Source organism: Ambystoma mexicanum, chromosome 2p (genome assembly GCF_040938575.1).
Source record: "Ambystoma mexicanum isolate Mex_15411 chromosome 2p, UKY_AmexF1_1, whole genome shotgun sequence".
Taxonomy (NCBI): domain Eukaryota; kingdom Metazoa; phylum Chordata; class Amphibia; order Caudata; family Ambystomatidae; genus Ambystoma; species Ambystoma mexicanum.
The window spans coordinates 1143318767-1143338595 of record NC_090923.1 but is presented as its reverse complement, the minus strand read 5'-3'; the positions used below and the strand labels follow the sequence as shown (position 1 = coordinate 1143338595).

Sequence of the window (19829 nt, the reverse complement as noted above, 5' to 3'; positions counted from 1 at the left end):
GCAGGCCAACTCAGGTCTCTGAGGGGCAGAGGGAGAGACCCTTAGCTCCTACAAACATTCCCCCTTTTAGCTCCTGCAGCTCCCAAAGACAAAATGCCATTTTGGGGAGCAAAGGAAGTGGGAGCAAAATCAGCCAAGTGCATTCTGGGACTAGAAGTCCCACAACCTTTTTTGTTGTTAAAATTGTGACTTTTGCAAGCAGGATCCGTCCCGGAAGAGGAAGCCTTTGTAAACCTAGAAAGGGGTCCAAGCCCGACCGAGGGAGAACCTTGAGGAACATTAAGAAGGTTCTGAGCCCGACAGAGGGAGACCCAGTGGTGAAGCTATAATACACAAATCACACCTTCAGGACCAACTGCAGAGTGTTCCGGCACTACGTGGGTGCTTGTGTGAAAGACTCTGGCTGATCCCCCCTTTGTTTTGCATTGAAACTACAGATGTCAGAAGGCTGTAGCAGGGCCAGCGAAATAGGTCAAAGTGGTCATACAGAGGGTCAAGCAAAATCCCTGTACAATCAAAGTTGTTACCCAAAACGCATTAAGAAGAGATACTGTTTTTGAAACTTCAGCCCAGAAGAGGGGCGCTCGAGGTCAAACCATCACCCGATGTCAACTGCCAAGAGAACTTTGTGTTTGTTTTGTTATTGGATACATCAGGCCCTCGAAGGCAAGAGACTTTCAGGAGAAACGAGACTTGGTCATCGACGGTTCGGATTGCTGGCATTGGAACTGTTAACTTGTGCTGGGAAAGCGTAAGTGTGTGCTGTGCTGCAGGCTCCCATGTTACCCAGTGTAGAAAAAGTGGGAAAGGGAATCCCAGACTACTGCATCCTGACATATTATTTACAAACACTTTTTTCTTTTCCTGAAAACTATCCCACACCCTTTTTTGTATTAGTTGTGAGGTTTGGCAATAGTGTTCTTAGTATAGGCCCTTATTATTTGACACAACACTGACGGCCTTATTTTTGATTTGATGGTCGACCCTTGTTCCCATCTTAGCTTTAGGTTTAGATTAGGGGTTTTTTCAACCTGCATATAGCATTAATTGTTCAATAAACACCCTTGAACTGTGATCACTTGTGTCTGTCTTACTTGTTGCCACCATGAGTTGTCACAACCCCCAGGAACTGGATACAATAGCGATGGCCATGTCCTGGCCAACTGGATGACAGATCCTTGGGACCTAGCGGGTGAGACACCTTCAGGTTTCTTACAGATCTTACAAAGGGGGTGGTGGTATTACCCACTTGCAACAGAAGGGAATAGTTAATCCGCTCTGAAAAGGGGTATGGAGGAATATTAACTTGCCCTGAAAGGAGTTATGCTTTTAAAGGATGGGGTTATCCTATTTAGAGTGGTGGCTTGTTACCCTGCCCTGAGAAAAGGGGAGTGTGGGAGGAAATCGGGTACTCTACTTTGGGAAGTGGGATAATTAGTCTGCTCCGAAAGAGGATGGGGTTCTTACCCTGTTCTGCAGCGGCTATTATCTCTGGGGTTGGAGTCTATGTTTTCTGTCGTCTGAAATTCTATAGTCCCCTCGTAACTCCTGTTGCTTAGGACAGTCTTGAACCCTGTGTAAAAAGCAAGAATGAGACTTTTAAAAATCACAGGTACTCCAGAAGTGATGCTATCATGTGAGTAGGTACTTATGAAATACTGCAATCACGTGATATCACAGGTACATAGGCAGTGATAAAGGGTGTGATTTCCAAGTACCTGCATAGTTGTATCTGAAGGGGCCCATCCATCTGTGCCGGTCGCTTTCCAGAAGCACATCGCCATAGAAGCCATATCCAGTCAGAGATGCAGAGTATTTCACCAACTTGCTCCGATGATGAACCGCACAGACGTCCAGAGGCTGGGAGTCACCTGAGAATGAGACAGCAGAGTTTATGATCCGGGAGCATGGTGTCTAACACTAGATGTCGCAGAGAATCTGTGGTAGAACTGGTGTGAGAATAATGCATGTAAAGGTCAAGGGATTCACCTGTTCCAATATAGACTACAAGCATAGAGCCTGAATGAAAGTGAAGGAATGCCATAAGGTAAGTGTGGGATAGCCTGTGCTTAATAATAACATTATGTGGGTAATTCTGTTTCTGAACCTGAGATCATCTAATCAGATCCCACTTTCATAATGCTCCATGCCAAGAAGCAAAATCACACATGTTTTGCTGTGACGATCTCCTGACACCCCAACAGCTGCACTTCAAAGGTCACATGTACAGTCCTGCTCTAGCCCCCATTTTCTGGCCTTGGTCCGAGCAAGGGAGCATGTATCCCTCACCAGAACCAGGGACAGTCCCAAAGGGAACCACGACCCTCAAACCCGCAGGCCCACCGAGTAGGGAAGGTGTTGCACCTCAAAAGAAAATTGCTAATAACAGAAGATGGGCTACACCCTGAATTCTTAGAACACTAATGGAAACAGACACCAGAGGGAATTTTATTGGGATCCCAACAGGGACCCCTCTTTATTTATAAAACACACTTATCCTTTAGACATTTTACCTTTTATATTCTCTGGGATTCCCCTGGCGTGAGCACCAACACGCTGGAGAAGGGCTACACCAGCTCACACTTCCTTGGATGTGTCCCGGGTGAGTCTGATGCACCAGACCCCATACATAAACACTGCCACCACATGGAGTGCGAGGCCAGAGGATGACTAGTACCATCTTGCTAGTCTGCCTCAGGAGGGCTGCCACACTGTCCTGCTACCCCACGCCAGGGTACCTCCCCTCAACCCCCTTTCTCTACTTAACGTGCTTATATAAATTTACTATCTTACTATCTACACTTCACCCTACTTAACAATGACCCTACATAACAGTATTTAAATATATACATTTAACTATACATACATTGATATATTTACATACGACATAGAACACACATAAAACACTATGGGGTTCATTACGAGGTTGGAGGTAATGGAAAAACAATGCCGGTAAAGGATTACCGGCATCGCATACCGCTCTGGACTATTCTGACCTAAGACCCCGGTATTAGAGGCACCGTTAATAACGGTGCCTCTAATAGCGGCAAGGGCGCGGGCACGCGCCCCATCATGCCGGCAATACCGGCATGCCGCTAATGGGAGGACATCACAAGTCAGGCGGACATGCAAATACTGGCATCATGAAGGCGCTAATAGGGGACACCGGCATGCCGGTAATACAGGCATCGTGAACCAACCGTAAAATGCTATGTGCAGTGTTCCCAACTGCCACAGGTGCACACAATCAGCACAGGTGGAGGCAATGGATTCTGGGCCAGCACAAAAGGAGCACACACCACACCCCTTCCCACACCAAAATGATTCCACTAGTAGTAGCAATACTGGGGATGGAGTGTCAGTCCAGAAAAAGTAGACATCCCTCAATCATAAGGCAATGTACTCTGTTGGCCGAAGACCAACCGCCTCATGTGTTCAGTATTAGAAATATATAGCCATAAGCTTGACTAAAGTGCGGCCATTTTAAGGTGACTGAAATCGCCATTTTGTTTTCTCTAACGTTTGCCTTTTGCTTTCTGTTAAAACTGCTTTGCTGAAAACTTATTCTGCTCCACTAGTGCATAATGCAAGGCCACAAGAGACACGTTGAAACATAACGCAGCAACCCAGACAGAAATGCCCGGTCTCCTCCCTCACAAATCCTTGCAAGTAAGCAGTAAGGCATTCTAATCAGTACGCAGGAGCCAGCTAGTCTCGTTAATACAGTAGAAATGTTAGAAGCGAACATTAAATGGCTTGAATTATGCTCTTCTTTGCGGACCCCCTTTCCTGAGCCCTGTAGAGCCCTGGAGAGCAAGTTGACCCCCAGTACACAAATAGAAACTAGGAGATAGCAAGGCCTGGAATGTGTCTCTCCCCTGCTTGCAAAAACAGAAGCATTGTGTTCTTTAAAACAAAGACTTGTGTCTGTAGGCCCCCGAAATTGCAAACTGTTGCTAAATGAATGTTTGAAGGTGTCATACTCGTCACCATTGTCAATCATCGTACCCAATTCAAAGGAAATGTATTAGGGGCGGTATTGGATGTGTCACTACTGATTGTAAGATGCTTGCTTTTTATATATGTAACTGTTGTAAGATTCTCTCTTTCTTGTTTCCCCTGAGGTCTGGTAACACACTATTTGCTTTGAAATAAACCCTAGATTTTGGGAATACAACCTTGTGTCTGGCGTATCAGTTCGTGTGTGGTGATTGTGCCTTGTTTCCATACGCGAGGGTCCCTCAGGGGCCCCTTCAAGATGGCGCCCGAATAGGGACCCTCCCCCACTTGTTCCATCGTGTACGTTGTAAAATAAGGAAGGCGGAGAGAATGGCGAGGACGGGACGATCGAGCCGGGATCAAGAGGTGTTCGGGCACACCTGTGAAAGTGATGAGACTCCTTTGCAGATCTGCACAGAACTGATCCCTGATCGACGTGCCCGGCCAGAGAACAAGGAGGCGAGGGTCCCGAAACGAGGCAGAGTGAGCCAAGATACGCAGACACGACGTCATTGGTTGCGTTAGTATACGGACGAATTGCGTCTTGAGAGACGACTTGACAGATCAGGTGAGTCGTGCCCCGATTCAGAGTAATCCTGATATTGGTTGAGAGCTGATTTTGCAAAATCAAACACCCAGTGTAAGGTTGATTAGCCGAGGGTAAGGTTAAAATATGCCTGTGGTATTGTCCACTTTAGCTGGATTTTTCCGCTGCGGTAGACAATCTTTGGAAACATGCCAGGTCGCACCACCTGTGGGGTCGCCGGCGTATGAGATGTATGTGAAATATGGTGTAGGAGCGATAATGTTTTGTGAGAAATGGCATAGGCAAAGCAGAAAAGAGGAAGATCTTCAGTGGCCGAATCATGGGTGTTTTGAGATTACGAGAATAGACAACTTGGAGAAGGTGTTGATGAAAAAGAAAACACCCTGCAGCATTTGATATCCTTAGGGAATGGAGGAGGGAAGCTATGCTTCGTTGGAGAAGTAGAGAGAAACATGAGCGCATAAGTCGAAAGCAGAGGGTGTGAAAGAAAAAGAGGAGGAGGAGTGGAATGATAGTTTGAGAAAGTTAAATAAACGCGATCAGTTGAGTATAGAAAAAATATACCCACAACGAGCGTTGCATTCAATAGATGAATTGATAAATAAAATATTGACTGATACAAAGCGAGGCCCAAGGGAAGCGACTAAAAAGACCGCGTCAGTGACTATTGCTCAGCCCCCTCCAGTTGCTCAGCCCCTCCCTACTGATCAAACCCCAGCACAGACTGCACAAGCAGCGCCTCCCATTAGCCAGCCAGTGCCGCAATAGTCACTTCCTGTTCCCGTTGTCCCATCCGCACCTCCCTCCCAAGAGATTGTTTCTGTCCCATCTGCCTCTCCTGTAATTGAACTTGAACTCATTGAAACGAGAGAAGGGACAGGAAAAGGTGGATGTGCGAGAGTGACCCGTAGTGCGATCAGCAAGGAGAGAAAATGAGAGTTGCAAGAACAGGCAGAGATGTATATAAACGGGAATGATGAAACGTCAACGCTAGCTTCGATGTATGATTTCAGGAGGAGCCATGAAAGACAGGTATTGTTGGAATGCATGGGGGAATATTTAACGACGAGATGGAAACAGTTAATTGGAAGGCTACCGCCACAACAATTGTTGGATTTGACTACATTAGCACGTTGTAGAGAGAGAGATGAAGAAACAAGGGAGCATGTAGACAGACTTTTTGAATTTAAGAATGAACTTGATGATGAATATGCTGAAATGTTTACCACACCGGGGTATAGCAGTAAAGATATTAGGAGAGATAGGAAGGAAGCGGCAGTGCCATATATACAGTGGCGATTTTTGCCATCGTCAAGACAGACAGGCGATAAACTAAAAGTATGTATACGAGAGGCGTTAAAATGGATTTCAGATCCTAGTATCCACACAATTGAAATACATGAGATATTTGATGAGTACTCCTTGCCAATGAAAAGAAAAGCACTGCAGACAATGGTTGAATATTTGATAGACAAAGATATAGATGAGAAGAAGCCAGCCCCCCTGAAATGATGGCAGTATATAAGACAGCATTAGAACGTGGAACAAGAGAAACAGCCTTATCACTTGATTTGGGAATATTATTGCATATGAGAGAAGGGGGAGGAACAGTGAGTGCGGTATTTCCTATGAGAGAAGTCCCACCTACTTTTGTACCAAAAGTAGAGATTCCTGCAACAGGTACCACACCAGCGCGGGTAACGGAAGCACATTATACAGCACAATATGTGCACGTCCCCTTCTCCAGACATGAAGTAAATAACATAAAACAGACGATTCCCGATATAAGAAAGAATCCGGCAGGATTCTGTAAGGAAATGGAGTCCTATTTGAGATTGTCCATGTTCACTATGAGTGATATAGATCTAATATTCCCAGTAGTTCTGCCAGCAGACATATGGAAGCAAATAAGAAAAGTAGATGACGAAACGCCTATGGTGCCACTTGGGCGAATTTAGTAGTGGAGGATAAGGAGCGAGAAGCGGGAGGAAAACCGAGGGCAAATATGGCGGCGTTACCAGCATGGATAATGCAAAAATTGAAAGAAATTGTTCCAGAAAAAAGAATTCAATGGGACAAACTGACTGCATGTGTTCAGGGCAAGGATGAGTTAGCTACAGATTATTTTAATAGATTCGAGGAAGTATTTACAGACTTTAGTGGACAGGATGTAAGCAGAGAAGCGGGAAAAAAACTATTTGTCGATAAGTATGTGAGAGGGTTAATACTTCCAATTCAAAACTTAATAATGACATCGGAAAGTGCATGGCAAGCAAAAACGTTGAGCTTAGTATTACAAATGGCCCAATATTATGAGAACAGAGTGAACACGGAGAAAGAGAAAGGTGAAGGATAGGGCGAATTTGAAAACAAGGGTGCTACTTCAGCAAGTGGCGGGACACAATAGAGGAAGAGGAAATGCACAAGGCAGAGGTAATTTGAACACCCATGGAGGGCCATTGGGACTAAATGAGTGTGCGTATTGCAGAGAGGAAAGTCACTGGCGAGCGCAATGTCCACATGTGCAAAATAGAAATGGGTATGGCCAGAGAAGACAGCATAGGGGGCATCCAGGAACAAATGGGCAGAATAGAAACAACATGCAGCAGCACCAAAATAGCCAAGGAAATAGTAACCAAAATCAGAACCAAGCTCATAATCAAACTGCTCTAACCCAGAATCAGAGTCATCAAAACACGCAAAATGGGAATAGAGGAAGGGGCGGGAACATTTTTGACACCCAAATCGATACATACTACAGCAATAGTAGTGATTACACATCGGATGATGTGTTGTTCCCTCAATAGGACAGCCCAAGACACAGGTCGGAACCAGTGCCTATTCCTGTGAATCAAAAAGGACCCTACATAGAAATGAAAGTCGGGAATAGAGAGCATAGCTTTCTCGTAGATACGGGGACACAAAAGTGCTCGATAGATCATCACTTGGTTCCAGAAATACCACTGTCAGGGCAAAGAAATATTTCAGTAGGGTTCGCAGGTACCCCAGTAATAAACCCAGTGTCCCAACCAGTAGCAGTGACGTTAGGCCCATTCACTGAATATTGTCCATTTCTCCTAACAGAAAACTGTGGGGAAAATCTTTTAGGGTTAAATCTATTGAAAAAACTGAGTGCAGTTATTCATTGCACACCAGATGGGGTGTTCTTGACAATTTCGCCACAGAATGTACCGGTATCTGAATTTCTGTCCAAGCCTTTCCCAGGAGAATTGAGTGAAGTGCCAACTTGTGTATGGGCAATGAATGATAATGATGTGGGATGCTTGAAGATAGAGCCAGTAAAAATTGTTCTGAAAAAAGGAGTAACGTTACCGCGTATTCCACAGTGCAACATTTCAGCAGAAGGAGAGAAAGGATTGAAAAGCATTGTTTCCGATTTGGTAAAATTGGGAGTGATTGAAGAGATTACAGGCAGTACATGTAACAGTCCCATTCTTCCGGTGTACAAGAAAGGAGGTAATGAGGTACCATATCGTTTCATAATTGATTTGCGTGCATTAAACAAAGCAGTAGATCCTCAATTCCCAGTGGTTCCAGACGTCACCACAATTTTGATAATGATACCTGCCTCGGCAGAGTATTTAGTGTGATTGATTTGAAAAATGCCTTCTTCAGTATTCCAGCACACAAGGAAAGCAGATATCTGTTCGCCTTCACGTTAGGATGACGATCATTCACACGCATTCCACAGGGCTACACAGAGAGTCCGAGTATTTACAGCAGAGCATTGAAAGAACAGCTAGATATGCTAGTATTACCGGCAGGTTGTGCATTGTTACAGTATATAGATGACCTATTGATCGCTGCTGACACAGAAGAGATTTGTAAAAAGAGTACTGTTTTATTGACACATTTAGCAGCACATGGCCATAAAGCAAGCTTAAAGAAATTCCAATATTCTCGAAAAGAGGTGGCTTATTTGGGCTACCTACTTTCGAGAGAAGGGTGAAGACTGACCCCGGAAAGAATAGAGAGCATTTCTGGTATGCCTATTCCAAAAACACAAAAAGGAGTCAGAGCCATAATAGGCATGGCTTCCTATTGCCGGCAGTGGATTGTAAACTTTGCATTGATTGTGAAGCCAATGGTAGAATTGACAAAAAAGGATGTTGTGATGCCTTTGCAGTGGAATGAAGAATGTCAGAGAGCATTTGATCTGTTCAAAACTGCATTGTGTTCCGCTCCAGTTTTGGGCACACCAAATTATGAAAACATTTTCAGATTGTTTGTACACGAGAGTGAAGGCTGCGCGTTGGCAGTTTTGACACAGGAACAAGGTGGAAGAAATAGGGCATGCAGCTATTTTTCTTCCGCGCTGGACCCTGTAGCGCGCGCACTCCCACGTTGTTTGCGAGCTGTTGCAGCGGCTGCTGCATCAGTGAAACAAACGGTGGGATGGTATTGGTGCACACCTTAATTTTGATGGTGCCACATGCCATAGACGTTCTATTAAATAGAACACAGACGCAACACCTCACTTCTGCTAGATTGACTAGATACGAAATTGTCCTTTTTGCGCCACACCTCCAAATTATGAGGTGTAGCGCTTTGAATCCTGCAGAATTAATGCCACTGCCCACGGAAGAACTAGGTGAAAATGAATCACCTCCCCATGATTGCTTAATGGTTACTTACGCGAAACAAAAGGAACAATTGATTTAAGAGATGCCCCACAAAAAGAGCCAGATGGAGAACGGTTTTGTGATGGCTCCTGTTTTAAACTACCTGATGGGACATCAACTGCTGCCTATGCTATCACCACGTTAAAGAGTATTGTAGAAAGTAAAAGAATCCCCTACAACTCTGCACAAGCCGCGCAGATAATAGCTTTGACAAGAGCCTGTGAGATTTCTGAAAATCTGAGTGTAAACATATATACTGACAGCCAATACGCCTTTGGCGTGGTTCATAATTTTGGCCGACTCTGGGCTGAACAGGGTTTCTTGACATCACATGTGGCCAGGATTCAACATGGCCCTTTGGTTGTACGATTACTGTCTGCACTTACGTGTCCGAAGCGCCTAGCAATAGTGAAATGCGAGGCGCATAAAAAGGTAACATGTAAAGTGGGAGAAGGAAATGCATTTGCAGACAGGATTGAGAAGCAAACTGCCACTGAATTGAATACTAAAATGATGTCAGTACAGTCTGAGGAAGTGCCCTGCATGATAGAAAATGGAATTACTACTGTCCAAGAGATGCAGGCAGAAGCCACTGCTGACGAAATACAAGGGTGGGCTAAGGGCTCTGCTGAATTAGATCTAGAAGGTTGCTGGGTGGACAAGAGAAGTAAAAACTGGATGCTGCCCAACTCCTATGTAGCTGCAATGTTCATGATGGCCCACAGCCCTACTCATATCTGTGCCAAAAAGATAGTCCAACATCTAGCCACAGTATGGGAGAACACACACATAAAGAAGAATGCCGAGAGGATGGTCCAGAATTGTATCACGTGCCTACAGCACAAAGTGGGCAAGGCAACAGTGACTCCAACAGGCAGTTTTGGCCCTCCCTCTATGCCATTTGAGGTAATCCATTTTGATTTCATAGAGATGGAGAGATGCCAAAACTTGAAGTATGTCCTAGTGGTTATATGTGCATTCAGTAAATGGGTGGAAGCATATCCATTAAAAGACTGTACCGCCATGAGCACGGCAAAAGTAATGTTGAAGGAGTACTTCTCCCGTTTTGGTCTGCCCCGTGTCATATGGTCAGATAATGGTCAGCATTTTGTGGGCGCAGTGATATTACAGATTTGGGCAGGTCTCCAGATTGACAAGAGATTCCATTGTTCTAGACACCCCATGAGTGCCGGTCTTATTGAACGCCACAACAGCATTTTGAAGGCCAAAATAAGTAAAATTTGTGCAGGAAACAAGTTGAGCTGGGTAGACGCATTACCACTGGCGTTACTGTGCATGCGCACATCTGTGAAGGCAAGAACTGGGCTCTCCCCATATGAAATAGTGATGGGGAGGCCGGCGAATGTTTGGTGTGCACCACAGCCGAAACGGTTAAGGGAGCTTAAATACCCTGTGCTCAGCATTTATTGTAATCTGTTAATCCAAAAATTGCGTTTGATTCATCAGCAGGTGCAGGAGGCATTATCGATCAGGTACACTGGTCCGGGGTATGCACTGGAACCCGGTGATTGGGTGCTGATCAAGAACTTTGAGAGGAAAACATTGCTTGCACCAAGGTGGCGCGGACCCCATCAGATCCTCTTAACCACGCAGACTGCAATCCGCGTGGAGGTAAGGAAAGCGTGGATTCATGCAACGCACGCTAAAAAGGTCCCATCACCGTCTGAAAAAATGCCTGATCGAGACCACCAGAAAGAGACAGTGGTCCCAGAAACAAAAAAAATCGGTTGCCAGTTCTTTGCCACGAAATCTGCCCAATCCTGAAATAAAGCCTGAAAAGATTGCTGTAAAAGAAGGGCAAAGAGTGCCCCAACGTTGTCTAGCAGAACCTGCATCACTGCTGGCTGACACAAAACGTGTACAGCTTTCGCGCCCACACTCTTACATTGCGCCACAGCCTGAAACGAAATCTGCATCATCACTTTGGCGCCCACCATCATCTTCCATTGCGCCACAGGCTGACTCCGAGCTTGAGTCTGGAAGTGCGTCCGCACTATTCATTGATCACACAATACCAGGAGCAAGGCGGTATAATTTGTGGAACCGGAAGAAGGAGTGATGAAATCTTCATTTCCTTTGATCTTTGTTGCCTCAGTTTCCTATCCCGGATGAAATAGGAACCAGAGGCCCAGAGGAGAGCGGTGTGAGGGTTGTGCAAATCGGACAGCCCAAAAGCAAGGCTCCTCTGTGCTAAAGAAATCCATGTGCAGATCACCCCTCCCGGACAAGAGGGGCTCACATGGTACAAAGGCAATTGATAACTGCTCTGGAGTTCTTTGAGCAATGTGCAGATGCACAGAGATCTTGCCGAACGTATAGCAATCCAGGCTGCTAAGAACTGGCAGAATAGACTGTTGACAATTACCGAACCTATCGACATTCGAACGAGTGTAACAACAAGAGATATTCACGACGAACATTGTTGGAGAAGAAGAAAAGTGAGAGGAAAATTCTGGAACCAGCTTTTGCCCCATCCTGCACCACTGCTGATAATGAGTTAAACATAGAGATTGGAAGGTTACACAAAAAGAATTGCCGAAAAAATTGTATGCTGATTTTAACAATAGTCATGTGTGTGATGAGTATAATAGCCCCAATAATGATTGTACTTGTATTATGGTATTTGGAAGAAATATACCCCTTACAAGTACTTTTGCCTGTTAGAAACATCTCCACTACTGAAAGCCCGATTCAAGTAATTACTTATACTTTGTCCCCAATGGAAGAAAGACACAGGGAAGGTTAGTGAAATAACACATTATTGCTAATAATGAATATGACCCACTCAATATTAAGAAAGAATAATTGCTGGGTATGTGCCCACTTACCACAGCATGGTGGTCAGGGAATTGGTTGGTATGTACAGCCCCTGCCATTGAGTTCTGCATGTTACGCATCACTGAGTGCATTATATTATGGGAAATGGAACGAAAGTGAACTGGTCAATTAGATACAACAAATATGAATGAATTCGAAGAGATTATTATGAAACCTGTGGGTTGTTCTATATTACACAAAGCACGACCGATCACACCAGTAGTGATGCGACAAGACAGACTATTTGTGCCCTATAAATCATCTGTAATCACATTTCAAATGAACCCAGAAGAAAATAAAGATACAGTGCCCCCCTTCTATCCAGTAAATTACAGTCCACACTCTGTCCCCTTTTGCCTGAGAAAGAAGGGTTCCTATTTGGTGGGGACATTCACTAGATATATGAATATAGCATTCCTTGATAAGGAGGTAGAGCCAGTTTATGTCGGAGATCCTGTTTATTCCATATGTGGAGAAAAAGCGTATCCCTGGTTACCTAGAAACTGGGGAGGTACTTGTTACTTAGGATACCTGTTTCCTGGGGTATTCCTTTCAAAAACAGCAGACATAGCCAAATTGGCCAGGTAAAGACCACGGCGGAATGAGGAAGGAGGTTTAATCGCAGAGGACATAGCAAAATCATTCATACCATTTTGGGGCCAAGCAATACATTCGTATAATATAAGACAACTGTCCAGAATACTAGAGACAATGATAAATGGGACAACAGATATATTATACAATTTGACACTAGAAGAAAAAGGAATTAGATTAATGACACTCCAAAATAGAATGGCTCTTGATGTAATCCTGGTTGATCGTGCAGAGTTTGCAAAATCATGGGATCAGCGTGTTGCGTATTTGTAAGTATTTGTAAGCGACTCCTCCCCTACGATTTTCGAAGCGATAAGAAAGTTGCACGTTTTAAGCTCTGACCTTCACCCCCCTGAAGGGAGCTGGGAATAAAACATAAGCTCCTGGTTCTGGGAAGTATTACGCTCATGGGGATGGAAATTATTTGCGATCCTAGTAGCAGTATTAGGAATATTCATGACATGTTGTTGTTGCATGCACTGCTTACCCATAATATGTACCGAAATAAGCGAGGAGTGTGTACAGATGGTAGAAAAAAAAGAGCACTACTAAATCAAGTACTCGCGGTAATCATGAATTAAAGACAGTAAAAGAATTCATGTCAATCAATATTGATGACAATGAGGAGGAGACAAGTAGTGTACAAGATTCTGAATCAGATACTTGGTCGGAAGAGGATGTAATGTACGGATGAGGCGTTTGGCATACGGCCAAAAGGAGGGTTTGTCAGTCCAGAAGAAGTAGACCCCCCTGAATCATAAGGCAATGTACTCTGTTGGCCGAACACCAACCGCCTCATGTGTTCAGTATTAGAAATATATAGCCATAAGCTTGACTAAAGTGCGGCCATTTTAAGGTGACTGAAATCGCCATTTTGTCTTCTCTAATTTTTGCCTTTTGCTTTCTGTTAAAACTGCTTTGCTGAAAACTTATTCTGCTCCACTAGTGCATAACGCAAGGCCACGAGAGACCAGTTGAAACATAACGGAGCAACCCTGACAGAAATGCCCGGACTCTTCCCTCACAAATCCTTGGAAGTAAGCAGTGACGCATTCTAATCAGTACGCAGATGCCAGCTGGTCTCGTTAATACAGTAAAAATGTTAGAAGCGAACATTAAATGGCTTGAATTATGCTCTTCTTTGCGGCCCCCCTTTCCTGAGCCCTGTAGAGCCCTGGAGAGCAAGTTGACCCCCAGTACACAAATAGAAACTAGGAGATAGCAAGGCCAGGAATGTATGTCTCCCCTGCACGCAGCTTGCTTGCAAAAACAGAATCATTGTGTTATTTAAAACAAAGACTTGTGTCTGTAGGCCCCCGAAATTGCAAACTGTTGCTAAATGAATGTTTGAAGGTGTCATACTCGTCATCATTGTCAATCATCGTACCCAATTCAAAGGAAATGTATTAGGGGCGGTATTGGATGTGTCACTACTGACTGTAAGATGCTTGCTTTGTATATATGTAACTGTTGTACGATTCTCTCTCTCTTGCGTCCCCCGAGGTCTGGTAACACAAGGCGCAGAGCGTGGGACCCAGTTGGCCAACTGAGACTATTTGCTTTGCAATAAACCCTAGCTTTTGGGAATACAACCTCGTGTCTGGCGTATCAGTTCGTGTGTGGTGATTGTGCCTTGTTTCCATACGCGAGGGTCCCTCAGGGGCCCCTTCAGGAGGACATGCTTGCATTGCTACACCAGCAACAACAGCAGGAACAGCAGGCACCACAGAGGAGACACAGGAGAAGGAGGGTGAGACAGGCCCATCATGCCCCACCTGTGCAGCCGTTGGTACCACGCAGGCAGCCCCCAATCCCTCGCATCAGAGCCAGTCCATTCAACCTAACCCCTGAGCAGATCCACACCCTGTACCGTCTGGACCGGGACATCATCACCACCATTGTGGACTTGATACATGGGTCAGCCTCATAGAAATACACACCGCCAGCCTGGTGTGTTGGAAAAGATATATAGATAATATCCTAATCATCTGGCAAGGCACCATTTGATGACTTTGTCACTCATACTAATAACAACCACTTTGGAATTACTATATCTGGCCATTCAAATCCTACTGTAATTACATTTTTAGATCTGGACATTTTTGTTGAATACAATGCTCTGCAAACCAGAACATTTCGCAAACCTACAGCTGCCAATGCAATACTGCACGCCAAGAGTTGTCATCAAAAAGCTACCATACTCAATATCCCTAGTGGTGAATTCTGCAGAGCAAGGAGAAATTGTTCTAAAGATACAGATTTCAAATCTGAATGCACACAGCTCACCGCCCGTTTTATGCAACGAGGTAATTTGGCTCCCCCGTTGCATAAGGCATCTCACAAATATCAATCTGTCAAACAAGTTGATTTATTGGGCACCAAACCTCAGGGTGATGTCAAACAAAGGCCCATTTCTATTATTCCTCAATTCACCAGAGATTCTTCAACTTTGTTTAAACTTCTCTCTAAATATTGGCACCTTTTACACTTGGATCCAGACCTAATACCTTATATCTCTGAGAAGCCCAAGTTTATTTTTACTAAAGCCAATACTCTCTGTAACAGATTTAGGGCCTCATTACACGGTAGGCGGTAAGGGTTTACCGGTACCGGTAAGGGCAACGGTACCGGTAAACCCTTACCACCTTACTACGAGGTCCCTTTGCGGGACCCGACCTTAACGGCTGGTGTAGACCAGCCGTTAAAGTAGGGACCCGCAAAGGGACCTTGGTGCTAATTACGGTACTGCAATTTGCGGTACCGTAATTAGCTCCTTCCCCATTCCCATTGAGCCCTATGGGGCAAAAATGGGAATGGGGAAGGGCCATGGAGAAAGGAGGAATTACCGCCCCGCCAACCTTGGAATGGGGTGGTAATTTCCCTTTTCTCCATGGTGGTACCGGTATGGTACCGGCGGCAATCATGGTCATGGTTTACTGCATTCCCTGTAATGAGGCCCTTAGTCCTTCCTTTTTTGATCCTTCCAAGGCAGTAAGACAAGTCACATGGTTACAACAACCAGTGGGTTTCTTTCAGTGTGGCAATTGTAACCAGTGTCAATATGCTTATTCGAACTGTCAGAATTTTATTGACCAAAATGGGACCCAATTTCCAATCAAAGATTTCATCAATTGCAAAATCAAATTTGTGGTTTATGCGACTGTGTCTGCAATAAATTATACATAAGAAGTACGATTAGACAATTGAGAATCCACATTAGAGAGCATCTTTCTAGCCTTAACAAAACTGGTGTCAACTTACCATTGTGTTTGCAATGGCAAATGGAACATCAACTAGCTAATAAATCAGACATTCGTTTTTTGGGTCTGGCTAGAGCCTCGCTTAACAAACGTGGTGGCAATCTCTGTTTGAAACTGAGACAGCTTGAAGTTAAGCTTATCTGTCACTTTAGATGCACTACTTCCGGCCTTAATTCAGACCATGAAACGCACGTTTTTCCGTAAATATGTGTACCACCGTTCGATTCCAATGCAATAACATCTGATGTTTGTTCGAACTGTATATGGCTTTGAAACCTTTGAGCCATAGTCACTCAATTACATTATCTTTCCTTATCTTTAGACATATCATGTATGGCTGAACAACTACTGTTCTCTGCTTGCTTATTGCCTTGCCAGGAGCTACTGTTTCAGCATGTTGCCTATAAGACAGCAATTCGTATTAACCTACCTACCGATCCTATGCTTATGCCATGCCAATCCCTTTTGTACCATTGATGTGTAACACTACAATACGAACACTTTTGTTTTTACAAATAATGGATAGGCGTGCATGTGGCTTCGCCAATAATGTGTTGTACTCTTTACCTATGATCTTTATTATTGTTCGCCACGTGTTCCATGTTATTTGACAATATTGATACTTATGTTTTGGAAGTAAGGATGCCATATTTGAGTGTATATTTATATAATACTGACTCCCCTATCATATTGTGCACCAATACTGTGAGACTTGAGGGTAATGTTGCCATTTGTTCACAATCCGACCCCTCTGTTAGCCCCTGTGTGTTTTTTGAGAACTATTTGCCAATAGATATCGCAGATCGCGTAACGTGCTGTGGAAGCCTGCACAGTCTACCTACCTTACCTATTTGCTCTTACATCTTATTTAATCCATTTCATGTTCTTCCATGTATTTACATTTAAACCAAGTGTGGGCTATTTACAATTTAAGATACTCATCTGCTGGCTTTATCTACCCATTCAAGTGGCTGGAGCCAACTGAACTAAAGCAGCATAATGGTTACTTTACGACGACCACCCGTGTTAGACCAAGGGATGTACACAAATGACGCGTACTGACGTCACACGTAAAAATGTGCGCGCGTGACGTCACGCGCGCAACCTTGTTGCCTCGCATAATGCGCCCATTAATGTGCCTGTCTTTCCAGTCACCTACACGGACTGGATTTGGTGAGTTATCGTCGCTTGGGGATCTGACCCCACAACTTGTAGAGAGCATTACTGCTACAGGGATAACTCATTTTAAATTTTATATCATTAATATCTAAACAATTGTGCATCACTTATTACAAAAAGATACACAATTCTATTTTTTTTAGAATTGGACACATTTCAAATTTGACCTCTACCGGATGGTAAGTCAGCTTCTTTCTTATTATTTGCATTGCCACAGGTTGGGCGCCAATTTATTATTATTATTATTTTTTGCTACCTTTAACTATGGTACAATTGAATGAAAACACTCCCACTCTCTGCCTGCTTTACTTAGGCTACATTCATTTATCTTTCATGTATTATTTTCCCTTACCATCATACACAATTTTGTTTCCCTTGATTCTGGACACACGGTATGTTGCATTTTTCCACATGCACAGTTACGAATCATGCTTTTTCATTGCTAATGAAGTTCAATGAGTTCTGATCAACTGTTATTTTTTCTTTCTGTTTCGGATTCATTAATTTCTGTCCCACTGGCTTCAACCTTATACTGAACACTGGTATGACTTATTTTCTTTGTTTTATAATGTGTATGGCTACTTTACAATTTGGATGCTAAACTACCTGCTTATGTGTTTTCACATGCTTTTTTAACCTGTATGTTTGATTGCATCTGTAAGAATTTTTCTACTATTGGGTTAAATGTACAGCCTTGATAACGAGTGGATAGGTCGAAACACGTGTCGACTGTTTTATGAACAATAAAATGCGCACTTAAGCCATTGAATACAACCTTACCTATGAACTCTAATAAACATTTGGATCAGCGCATTGTGCTCACGTTCATTGCTTAGCTTTCATTTCACGTGTCCTGGTGCTCACTAGGGGGCACCATTGGAAGGATGCCAACGCAGCAGGCCCTAATTTCACCCAAAACCTGTGGTACTAACTAGCGCACTGCATTCTAACGACCCCCAGATTTTTCTTATTGCACAACACCTCAGTCATAGGAATGAAGCTACCTTTAACAAAAAGAATTCACACTGTAGCTTCCCACATAATTCTCTATCTCCTTAAATACAATCCACCCCCATTCAGTTCATAGTTTACCTCCGCTGCGCCCATCCACACGACATTGAGACATGGGTGACTACCAGGGTCTTGGCCACCCTCACATAACTTTAATGGCTGAAATGCAGACATGCATAATAGCACATCTCAATTCTCCCAAATTTGAACTCCAGTCCCTCCGAGGGCATTCAACCAACAGCGCGTTGTGACCATAATTATGGTGAAAGGTGCTATACAAATGACAAAATGAATGAATGAACTGAACAGCTCCGTTTGCTGCAAATCAGGTCAATAGTGTCCATAAAAAGTCTGCTGGTTGGTTCGCGTTCTCTCACATATTCGCCCGCTATCCTTCTTTCTCTCATGCTCATTCACTCTCTCTTTCACACTCATCCTCTCTAATCAAGCTCAGAATTGGAAAGGGTATAGCTGTGCTAAATCAATTCGAGTTATGGGGCCCAGCCCTATAAGGAGGCAGGAGATAAAGAACAAAGAGTGATAAGTACATTGTGTTATGTTGATGTATACCATGCGCTGCTACCACCCAAGTGCAGTATCCAGACGCTCAAGTCTCTACAAGAAAGAGGAGGGTTTGGTTACTGAGCGAAGAGTGATAGGATAGGTCTGGAACCCGGAGAGACAGGCGTCTGTGTGTGTTGGCTTGCAGATGGTTGGTTGCGTGCACTGGCTTATTGTATCCGTATGAATAAGGTCCAATGCCTGGGCTGTTTCTATGTGACTGTTATGTAGGAATGTGTGTGTATTTTATGTGTATATTGGATGGTATTTCAGGTTGTGTGCACTGGCTGGTTATATCAGTATGGTCCAGTGTCCAGGTTTGTTGTTTTAAGCTTGTGTTACTTGCGTTGGGTGTGTGTTACTGTATAGGTTGGCTAGCCCAGTGGGAGTGTATAGTGTTCGGTGGTGTGTTGGAGGAACCAGGAGCGGGGTGATTAGCACATTGGCTACTCTCTAAATTCTTTTTTGTGGCTAATATACACATTTCTATATAGTGATACGCATGGATAATTTCACAGTCTAAGTGTGACGGGTTGCAAAACTTCAACAAATGTATCTAAAAGTGCTGCATTGCTAATCTTCACAATTCTAACTAAATGTACTGCATGGCTAAACTTCACATACTGTGGCGTATGGATTCCCTAGGATGTCCTTTCTGAATGCTGTATCCTCCTAATGCGATGTCATAGCAAGTGATTATGGAATTTAAAATAAATTGCTGACATCATAGCGGCAGGATGCAGTATCTTTTCTACAAAATCTTTTCCTTTTTGTTTTGCTGTGGGGGTGAGGGAAGAATTATATAGATATACATATATATACACATACACACTGAGCAACTACACTAAAGCAAGTGCTGAGGATTTGCACTCCAAAAAGGCTCTCCATTTCATGCATTAAAATAGGTTTGTCCGGGACTGCTTCTTGGTGTTTTAAAATTCCAATTTATTTAGGCATCACAATGGACAGAATAAAAATTAATATGACGCGTTTCGCAACCTGCCGGTTGTTTGCTCATATATATATTTTTTTAATGAATTTAGGGCTGATGGGAGTTGAAGTCCAAGTCTTAAGTGCCAAAGGTTGCAGACCCTTGTTTTATGCACTCTTCATGACTCCGATCTACGCCCCATGAAAAGCTGGAATAAGGTATAGCACAGGAAGTTCTAGAAGGCCAGCTCTAAACAAAGTAGATTG

The 19829-nt window shown here is 43.7% G+C and overlaps 1 protein-coding gene across 3 annotated transcripts in view; it reads right to left on the bottom strand.

Annotated features, from left to right (window-relative positions):
• LOC138567235 (ceramide kinase-like) overlaps positions 1-19829 on the bottom strand; it is a 276517-nt gene that overhangs the window by 53018 nt on the left and 203670 nt on the right. For all 3 annotated transcript variants that reach the window (XM_069645230.1, XM_069645232.1, XM_069645231.1), the window contains 2 exons: positions 1719-1871; positions 1468-1573 (listed from right to left, as the gene is read on the bottom strand). In XM_069645230.1, the coding sequence (XP_069501331.1) occupies positions 1468-1573; positions 1719-1871 (259 nt within the window). The remainder of the gene's footprint in view (positions 1-1467; positions 1574-1718; positions 1872-19829) is intronic.